Genomic DNA, 11,427 nt, shown 5'->3' on the forward strand with positions numbered 1-11,427 from the left:
TGGGGAATGAAGCTATTAAACCAATGAGTGAAGCCTCAACCCCCGTCTTACTGCCCACACCTCGCTCTGCTCCTCCTGTTGCAGAGTGGGACATTGATCGGCCAGCACCATGGTTTACCACCCGCGAATATCCTTCAGACCCACATTAAGAGGGTGAAAACCAGCACCCTGTGACTCCTAACAGATAAATTTGCTCCTGAATTTCTTGGCGGGCCAGCACCACATTTAGATAGAGACTTAAACAGCTGCTTAAATTCATGTGATAAAGAATGAAAAACTGCATAACCTAGCTTTATGTCCTATAATTGAAAGTCCTTTTATAGTAATTGTCTGCGCTGCTACCTCTAACTGTTGCATTAACTATCTCTGCTCTGATTGGGATATAATGCATGCATGTCTGTAAGAGTGAAATCTTGCATGTGGACTTATTGTTATCCCTTTTATGTTTCTTTCTTCAGCAATCCATCAACGACGCCATGCGCTGCTCCACCCTGACCCGAATGAGTGGCAACGGAAGCGGCGGAGAGAACGGACGAATCCTCACACACGACTTCCCCAAGACCGTTCAGACGCTGCCCTGTATGAGCCACACCGCCAGCATGGGACTGGGTGCCTCCGGCATGTGATCCTCACATGACTGTGCTGGCGGCGAGGAATAGGCAGGGTGGGGCAGAAGAAGAGCACATGACTCTAAATAAGCTCCAAAATCATGGCTGTCTGGTTTGACCCAACTATCCTCCTGGCTGTCAATTTGCCCGACTTGAACAAGACTTTACCTACTGCCAAAATGCACTCTCAAACCGCTCATCACAAAACTGAGACTCTCAACATTTTTTTTAATAAGTGGATATTTGAAAAAACAGATACGGAGAAAAAAAAGAAGGGAAATGTGCTGCAATAAAGAAGCCGTCAACGGGGCGTGTTTTTGAATTTTTTACAGTGTTCATTTTTGTGGGAAAAAAATAACTTTATTCTTCAGTGTGACGCCTGCGCTGTGCCATTTCGATGGAGCTGTTGACGTAAGTCTGCGTGTGCAATATCTTCACCTCCACTGCTGACCTTGTACTACCTAAATGCTTTCTGATGGCTGATGGAACATGTTTTTGCACAGATACGGCAGAAGAGGACAAACACTTGTGACTGCTACGATGATTTCATAATTTGTTTTGGGACACTCCCGCTCTCTTTCCCTCTCACATTTACACGCAATTTTGGAAGGACAAAGTGCTCTGCGTAGCTAAGCCAGTTTTTAAGATATAGTATATGGTTTTAGAGTGTAATAGCGCAAACATATTTGTCACAATTTGATTTGATTTATCCGCAACTGAAGGTGAACACTGTTTAAATCAGCAGTTGACCAGGCCACATCAAACATGCATTGCTGCTACACCTCATTTAACACAACATGCCTTGTCTTTGTGCCATATGACCATTCTCACACAAACACGCAGATACACACCTGTTGCTTCTGGGACAGATAAATACAGAGTTACTATTAAGTCAGAGATACAAAAATGCTCACTTTGAACACAAAAAAAAAACACGCTGACACATTACTCCGTGGCTTTGTACTGTACTGAGTGACCTTACACTGTATTCAACTGTTGTGACATTCATAGCATATCCATTGATATACTGGGGAGTCTATTTGCAGCAAACATTGAAGAACAATGATTGACAGATTCAAATATAATCTGCGGAATATATTCTTCATACTGTTGTTGGAGCTGCATATTTCCCTCCCTCCTGTGATGTATTTTCAGCTGTATTCAGTTTTTATTTATATGGGCAGTGAAGCCTCTCAATTCAACCCCTGCAGATCGTGCGCGGCCTATAAAGGGGAAATTGGCCTCCTCTAGCTAGCTTAGAATTGAGACATGCCATGTGACTGGCAGACTCACCATCACCCTTTCAGTGTTTATAAAAAGTCAAGGTTACCGTTGGTCCCGCAGTGCCTGACTGTAGAGTTCTTCCTTATCAGATCATGTCATATTAACAGAAATTAGAGCGGCGGGTCCTGAACAGCAGAGGGCAGAGATGACATAGGGCAGACAGCCTGGGTTTGGCATGTAGGCCTTAAACCAAAATTCCACCATTTCAATACTTCTAACACAAAATGACTTTTGGTGATGTACTTTGCATTTCTTGGCTCGTTATGTCTGTTAGTGGGCTATTTTATATTCCAATAAATGACTTGCCAACTGCAGAAAATGTCCTTGGGGTCATGTAAGGCAATCTAAAATGAAAAGACAGAGGCTGGGATAGTTATATATTTTCTTTTTTGTCAACAAATCTTGGAAAAAACACAACAACAGTACGCTGGATGTCATCTATTTCTGTAGCAAGGAGGATTTCAAAATATATGACACAACATGTGTTGACATTTGTTGGGCTGTTTGCCATCCATCAAATCGGATGAAACAGCACCCACGTAATCCCAATAGAGCTGATTACTTTTCGAGTGTTAAACTATTAATGGACTAATCAAGTTTTCAGGACTTTGACTTTGCATTTCTTAATGAATGTGTAACATTTTGAGGGGATTTAAAACTTCTTAACTCCCTACCCTGTCTAGGACACTGTGCCCAGGCATCCTTACAGAAAGCGTACATATTAAAAATATCTCATAAATGTAAAGTTTTAAATTTAAAGAATGCTTAGTATTTTGCTAAAACAACAGACTAGGTAATGTCGTTTGGTGAAAATGTTACTTAGAAATAAATAAATACAGCATTTGTTGGGGACTGTAATTCAGCGATGGATTAATACACGGTGCGCTGTTATATATACTGTATGTGGTATATATACCTGTTGTTTATAAGCTAACTAAAGAATATTTCCGCCAGAAGCTGTGGCTGATAACTATGTTTTTTCGAATAGCTAATAATTAAGTACAGAGGCCATAGGCCTACTCCTTTTGTACGATCACTTGTCAGTTGTTGTATTTTCATTGGAAATGCTGACAACAAGAACAATATTGAATTTGGACAGCCTTATCCTTTAAACTTTAAATCTTCCAGGTGAAAATTGCCATAGCTGGAAGGAAACCAATAACAGTTGTTCATAATGCATCACAGCCCAAGGTTATATAAAGGGTACATTCTGAGCCTTCTTCCAAAACAAGCATCTGTTCCTTTTAACTTTCCACTACACAAATATTCCACACTCATTTTGGGCACATGAAAGATGAAGAATAATGTATAAGAAATCATGAAACACAAGTAATTCATCACAACATAAGCCCTGAAATGCAATGAACATCATCATCACCACACAAGGTTGACATCTTAGAGTCCGACAGTGTCCAAAGGTGCGGTTTTTACTTTATGTTGACTAGAAGGTTGTTGCTTGAAATGTGATTTTCACTGCTGCTGGATGCCAGAGGTCAGCTGTAGACTATATACGGCACACTCTAGCTGACCTCTAATTTCACAGCAGAGGCCAAGAGCCTGTACAAAGGCAGCACCCCCTGCTTCCTCTGCTGGCCGCATATTTTTTTTCTTCTCCTCTGAGTTTCTGCTTTAAAAAATATAGTACCAAATCAAATGTATGACCTCTCTTTGTCTAGATCGTCATACAAGCAAGAAAAACAGGCAGTCAGAGTTTACTGAAACCATACATATCGCCACCTATTATGTATATAAAAGGCTTTTCTCTCCCCCCAGTGAAATGTTTTTTCTGCTCCCATCATGCCTCAGTGTACCTGAATTAGTTACCTACTGCGTGAGTTCCTTTACTTACCCCATCTATGCGTCCTCTTTTGCTGATGTTGTATTAATTAGAACACGGCACAGCTCTCTCCAACGGAGGCTTTACGTTCAGACAGATGTTTTATATGCCATAAAAGATTTCTATAAAAAATAAATAATAATAAAAAAGACACTCAATGTTTGTATTATAAAGGAGAGTTGGGTGCCGGGAAAGTGTTATACACTTTTATCGAGTGTAAATAATAAAACACACTGATGTTGAGTAATATGTAGACGCTAATGTTGTTTTAAGCCAGTTTTGAGTTAATTTCATCTTATTTTGTTGCAATTTCAAAAAGAATTTCCTGTTGGTGTTTTTTAAGTGCTTGAAATTTAACACCATTTGAATATTCTTTGTCGTTTTCCTTTTTCACAGTATTTTACTACTGGAATCTAATCACCAGAAATATTATTGTTGTTTTTTTTAACTTTGGAAAGGGTTGTACGGTTTTAAAATCAAAACGTTGATCAATAAATGGTTTCACAGTTTAAAAGATAAAGAAAAGTAAAATAATTAAACTATTAGCAATCAGACTTTTGAGAAATAACTTTTTTTTTCTAACCAAAGTGTCCTGGAAGGAAGTCATCATGCTTTTGTAACTGAATAAAGGAATAAACTATGAATATTTGTTCAGTTTTATTTCAACGGGATTCATGTAAATCAGTCTTTGCCTCGGGCAAATTGCATGATATGACTTAAGATATTACATGCAGGGAAGAGTGCAGTTATCCAAAAGAAGAATAAGTGAATAGAAAAAGGAAAAAGCCTCTGTTACATTTGTGCCGTCTTGATAGTCCTAATATTTGTTTGGAGATATAGACAACCTTTAAGCACCTTAATATGAATTGCATTCCAACAAAAAGCACACATACAGTATGTAAACATAATTTACATATTAATTACTGAGGAAATAGAATCAATACGAGAAATAGAAGAAGAAAACTGTTTTTAGTATATTATTTCAGGATACTTTTTTTCCATTTTTCCATTATTGAATGGCAGAGTGAGATGGAGATAATAAATGTCGGTACTGAGCGAGGGAAGGAGGCTTATGACATGCAACATAGACTCCGGTTCCGGTTCAATTTAGGGGCATTGCTGCTAAGGTAACAAAACGCCATCCACATCCAAGTTTTTTGAACCAGCTCAGTCATATCAATTCAAATTTCAGAGACATCAGAACTTACTCTTTATTCCGCCTATTTGTCTAAACGAACATTTTGAATATATATTTAATCCTGCCATCAGTTTGGTTTTGACCATAGACTGTATAAAAGTAGTAGTTGTTGTAGTGTGGTTAGCATAGAACATGCTAAGTTAGCAATTAGCACTAGCTAGCTAACTGTGTAAGGTGCTTTCATAATTCACCTTAACTCACTTAGGCAACAATTCTGTGTGGGTTGGTTAGTATGACAAATATGCTGTTTCTTTTGTTAGAAATAATCAATATATTGGAGCGGAACATTAAAAGATAATTCACTGTTTCTGGACGGATCATATTTGTCCACTTCCGGTAGTATTACCGGATGTTGTTTTAGCCTCAGATAGCATAAAGCTAATATTGTATTGTATATATGAGAAGAGGGAGAAGGACCAGTGGAGTTACATACTAAACACACCGCCTCTACCTCTCACTCATTGATGCTGCAATGATACAGTTGCCTGTTTTAATAACTGATAAACCTCAGAAGGATTGCATAATAGAATATTGTAGTTGAGAGCTCCAGGACTTCGCTAACAAGATGGCGACGGTGACGTCTTAAGAGGACCCGCCCCCGACGACGTCAGCCTATAGAACAGTCCGGAGAACCACATGTGACAATTGGCCAACAGGATCCAGCCGCCCGCTACCAACCAATGAGAGCACGAGAGCGGAGCGCGTCTTATTTTGAAGTTGTTTATTGTATGGTCGGAAAGGGGTGGTTCTATAAAACATGTTTGTATTGTAGAACCGAAGTCTGTTGTTCCGGACCGCCAGACAGTAACTACTGATGAGCTGCACCCAGTCAGTGGCCTGTGCGTGTCCCGGGCTATTGAGCCACAGCTGTGAAACTTTTGTAAAAACCTACTACTGCATCCTTTTATTAAGTACTCCTTTTAAAATTTACAAGAGGAGGTTTGCTTTCTTTCTTTTGAATCGACTCCTGGGCTTCGAATAAACGAACATTTCTTACACTTTTAAAAACAAAATATCACTATGTGAACAATCATGCCTTTAAAAATCAGTAAGACACAATATCTTTGTTCAGCTGTGACATATCAGTTCATTCAATTCAATCCTATCATTCATTTGGGATTATAAAAAACCTTAAATATTTTCAACATTCAGTTTTGGGATCTAGACACTGTCCTCATCACACACAACAAGGAACAGCAAGCTGAGCACAGCTGGGAGTAGGGGGTGATGATAATCACTTCCCCCCTGGGGGTATGTAAACCTCAGAGCCTTCGTCTAGATGCTGGTGCAGGTGAGGCTTTTTGTATTTATTTTGGAATATGATTTTAAACTGAATAAGCCTTTGTGAACTTTTAGAATATAGATGTTAAAGACTCGAAGAATGATTAACAAACGTCGACAGTTATATCGACAGTCATTTGTAGTTTGGAAGTTAATTGCATCTGTGTGTATAAGGGGTGAAATTAAACATACCATACATAAATGGAGGAAACATTCCATACAAAAGTCATTTTTCGTAGTTTTGCTCACCCTGAAAAAATGAATTATTATTACTATTATAATGGAGATACAAATATAGAATGTTCCATGCAATGCTTTTTGTGTACATTTGTATTTGTGTGTGTTACAGAGAGATAGCAGGGTGGCATGCTGTGTCACACCCTATGATTAGTGACATCAGCTCCCTCTCACTCTGACAGCAGAAGGCCTGCTGTATAATTAACATCTCTCTTTCTCTGTCCCCAGCTAGGTGTTTCCACCAGGGATTTGCTGTTTTCTCACTCAACTCTGGATATTCTTATTTATAACTTTTAAAAAGTTGTTGGAAGAGCCTTGTCATACACTGTGTGATTTCTAGCACCCACTTAGTCGAACAACAGACATGGTACTAACTTCCTGTCCTTGTTATAGGATTGGTATATGATTTCCCAGGGTCTACCTACTTCCGGATCACTTCATCGCTCAGAGGTTACACATCAGATGAAATTTTATCTGGGGAGAATGAAATCATGTCCCCAGGTTTTAAGTAATCAGTCCTTATCTCAAATTAAATCTGGATATGTCACCTGCCCTGGATCGTTTGAGGAACAGTAAATCATCTTTAATTACAATGTCCTTCAAAACTATAATGTCTTCAGGAGAACAATTTAAAAAAAAATATATATAATAAAGAGTCTCAAAAACACCTGCAGGTGTAGCCTGCACTGCTGATGGTGAGGCAGTTCATTTTGGGGTGCTATAAACATAAAAGCATACAAACAGAGGTGTGAAGTATGGACCAGTCATTGAAAATGTATGCAGGTTAAATGGGTCCAGGTGCAGATGTCTCACACACTTTGTTTCTTATTAGAGGAACTTTGATGATAAGTAGCGGACACACACATACTCACACTAATAATCAGATCTGCTGATAGGAAAAGGTGATTACCAACTGGGATAGTCTTAAAGACACTTCGACATACACAGGTGTTGACTCACTCACGTCCATCCCACCATTCTGTCAGTTTTGCTCCTACTGTTAATACCAAATTATCTACTGATCCATTATTAGTAGTACAATTCTGTACATTGGTGTGTGTAAATCCAAGCTGTGTTTTTGTGTGTGTCATGGTGGTTCTTGCTATTGATTTTTGCTTTGGGTGATTTGTTTTGTAAATTAGGTCTTTTCCCAGACTATCTTCTTTGTTTCCTTTGTATTTCCATGGTGCTGTTATGAAAAGAGGTTGTCTAACTTTGTTGCAGTGTCTCCTCCTGGCAAGTGAGCCATGTTTTTCCAAATAGGGGAGGAAAGGAAATCAATAGTGGTGAAGATGCTGCTGCCCGCTTATGTTGGGGAGACGAGGTTAAGTCTTGCAGACATCGGGGAGGAAATGCTTGCTCTTCTCTTGAACAGCTTGAGTAAATGGCCTCAGTCTATAGCAAAAGGGCAGTCACACATATCTTCATAGATGTTGAATCGTCTTCATTACCTTTATCTTGGAAGTCACTTGTAATCAAACTGTCTCATTCTGTCCTCTGTTGTCCCTACCCCATGTTCCCTCCATTGGTGCTGCATACACCCACAAGCAGCTGCAGGCAGTGGCTGCACACATTTGTGTATGGGAGTTTTTTTTTATCCCGCAAGTAAACATGAGCAAGGACATAGACACAAACATGGCCATGGGTGCACATAAGCCCAAGCACACACTCTCCTCCCACGGAGATGCTGCAAGACGGAGTTCAATGGCACCCCTCTTCTCTCATCCATCCAGCCCCGAGGCCCTATTTCTAAGTCTGACAGACTGGCACTCACAGCAGGATGAGATCTGAAGACTATCTAATGGTACATTGGCAATACACAGAAATCGCCTCAGGATAGTCTTAGTTCCTGCTATATTTACAAACACACTGGTATATGCATGTGCATGCCTCTTTCATCACAGACATACACACACACACACACGCACGCACGCACACACACACACACACACACACACACACTTGTCAATCGCACATTAAATAAATATTTAGAAATTGACATTTTGAAATGTGAAATCCTTCATTTAATTCTGAAAAAATAGTTCAAAACTTAGCGCAGGATGGCAAAACAATCATTTTGATAGTGCCATGAATAAAACAGTAAGGCAGTTTGTCGTTAAACTGTCTACCTTATAAGACCTTGAAAATTATCATTTGAAAGACTATAAACACCCGAAAGTCAGGACCGTGATTTCATAGCTTTGTCTCTTTCTGAAACTACAATGACTGTGGTTTTTCTTTGGATGTACTCATTGGGGCAAGGGGCAACTCTTGATAATTGTTCAGCATGACAGATAAAAAGTCCAACAGTTGCTCAATAAAATCCGTCAGGTGAGATAACACTATTGTACATGGAACTTAGCTAATTCACCTAGCTAGCTAGTGTCGGTGATGTATATTGCGTGATGGGACAGATGTAGTTCATTGAGCGGTTTAACATTAAACTTAATGGTCATATGACCAATATTGTTGACTTGCAAAATAAGGTCCAACTGGATTTAATTTGTGTCAATAGGCAAAAAATGAATAAAATGAGCCACATTGTAATCTGGTATGGATGTGAACATATTAAAATTCAAACCTGTCAAAGTCAGAGTTATAATTGAATTTCCATTGTTTCAATTAATATCCCTTGTGCTGCAGTACAGAGCCAACACAATTTTAAAAAGACTGTACTTTCTGACTAAAACAGTTGAGATGAACAAAGATACTACACTGGCTGGACACTCAGTGTTAAATATTGCTTTAATGCTTCAGTGGTCAGAACACACATCAAGGTTAACAGTTTCAAGCTTCATGTATCCCATTAGCAGTTGATTTATAACTCATAATGCCATTATATTGCTCTCTAAATGAAAAGGTACGAGGTTATGATGAGTTATTATCCAGTAGAAGCCTTATTGGTTCTCCCGCGTCTCTTTGGTGTTGAGGGTCACCCCGGGACTGCCTGAAAGGGACGGTCAATCACCAAACAAAGCCTGTAAGTGCCATGCGCTCAAGATTAACTGTCCCTGTTTGAGATATGTGCTTCCTCATTGTTGGGCGAACAGAAAAGTTGCTCTGCTGCTAGACCTCCTGAAGTTGAGGGAAATCTGGCGCACTAAACCTAACTTCTCGTCCTTTGTTTCCTATCCGTCTATCTCGGCCAACGAAGGCGGACGACGGCCTTGAGGGGAAGATGGATGGGGGTAGTAAATGGATGCTGGGTACAAAAAGAACAGGAAAGAGGGTGAGGGAGAGATGTATGGCAGCCCACATCGCCTCAGACAGAATGACAGATGAGAGGATTATGGAACAGGGCTGCTTTCCACAGTGATCAAAGTTAGGGAGGCTCCCGGCACAACCCAGGTAGACTCCGAGCCAATCACTCTGGTGGATAGGGTCAAAATCCAAGCAACAGGAAATACCCTCCATTTCAATGTAAGATTTTCCTCAATAGTCTAGAAATCCCACTTAAATCTCCTCAACACAAAGCAATGTTCCAATTGTCATATCCATTTGTTGAAAAGGAACGTTTTTTTGACAAGAGGAGACATTTGTCATTCTACCAGGCAGTGCATGGTGGTATATGAGCCGTGAGTGGGAAATCTCATTGACTTTTAACGCACTTTTTTTCTGTTCTCAAAGCCAAAGTTCACTTAAAATAAACTCACATCTCTATATACATTCTTAACTCTGAATTTCAGCTGTCTCCTTCAATAACCAATGCATATTTAGTAGGCGCACAAATCAAATCGACTAGGACAGTCACATTACCTAAAATGCATTACCGCAGTAATGGTGCATTCCAAATAATGCATGTGTGTGAGCACTCGCCTGGAGGGAGCGTCCATATATGTATATGCATAGATGGTGCATGTGCAGGTGTATATTGTATATGAATCGGTGAAGCGTGCAGGTGTGATTGTGATTTTGGTAAACAAATGGTATGAAGTACACCCTATATAATGGATTCAGCCTCAGTAAGAGTAATCAGTGAACCCTGAGCTCAGCCTATTGAAGTTTAATAACATTCTGAATGTCAGAACACATGACAGCAGAGAAACATAATCCCCTCTCCCTGTAGAGACAGACCGCAAACTAACTCTACCCTTCTCTTTCTATCCCTCTCTCTCTCGCTCTCTGTCACAAACTGTGCACACGCACATCAACACTGGTAAAGCCTTTCAGATTAACTGGTGTGATTTAAACAGAATTTAAAGAGCGGTAAATAAGGGAGAGTTCCAGTTGAGCAGAGTTCACATATCCCCATGATGGGGATATGTTTGTTAGGATAAAAGTAACAACGCTCTCTGAAGCATCGTTGTGTATTTGGGCTCTGGGGTCTTTATCAATGTTATTCTGCCAAATCACAACTTGTTTATAACCAAAACATCAAAATAATTGTCATGTTTCTGCTCATACAGTGGGGCAAAAAAGTATTTAGTCAGCCACCAATTGTGCAAGTTCTCCCATTTAAAAAGATGAGAGAGGCCTGTAATTTTCATCATAGGTACACTTCAACTATGAGAGACAGAATGGGGGAAACAATCCAGGAAATCACATGGTAGGATTTTTAATGAATTAATTGGTAAATTCCTCAGTAAAATAAGTATTTGGTCACCTACAAACAAGCAAGATTTCTGGCTCTCACAGACCTGTAACTTCTTCTTTAAGAGGCTCCTCTGTCCTCCACTCGTTACCTGTATTAATGGCACCTTTTTGAACTCGTTATCAGTATAAAAGACACCTGTCCACAACCTCAAACAGTCATACTCCAAACTCCACTATGGCCAAGACCAAATAGCTGTCAAAGGAGACCAGAGACACAATTGTAGACCTGCACCAGGCTGGGAAAACTGAATCTGCAATAGGTAAGCAGCTTGGTGTGAAGAAATCAACTGTGGGAGCAATTATTAGAAAATGGAAGACATACAAGACCACTGCTAATCTCCCTCGATCTGGGGCTCCACGCAAGATCTCACCCCGTGGGGTCAAAATGA

The 11,427-nt window shown here is 39.8% G+C and overlaps 1 protein-coding gene across 2 annotated transcripts in view; it reads left to right on the forward strand.

The window, feature by feature from the left end:
• Positions 1-4,336, forward strand: part of gria1a (glutamate receptor, ionotropic, AMPA 1a) — a 70,919-nt gene extending 66,583 nt beyond the window's left edge. For both annotated transcript variants that reach the window (XM_063876618.1, XM_063876617.1), the window contains exon 16: positions 459-4,336. Coding sequence is in view for 1 of the 2 variants with exons in the window: in XM_063876617.1 (XP_063732687.1) it covers positions 459-626 (168 nt within the window). In the remaining variant the exon portion in view is untranslated. The remainder of the gene's footprint in view (positions 1-458) is intronic.
• Positions 4,337-11,427: the final 7,091 nt, after the last annotated feature.

This window comes from Eleginops maclovinus, chromosome 23 (genome assembly GCF_036324505.1).
Source record: "Eleginops maclovinus isolate JMC-PN-2008 ecotype Puerto Natales chromosome 23, JC_Emac_rtc_rv5, whole genome shotgun sequence".
NCBI lineage: Eukaryota > Metazoa > Chordata > Actinopteri > Perciformes > Eleginopidae > Eleginops > Eleginops maclovinus.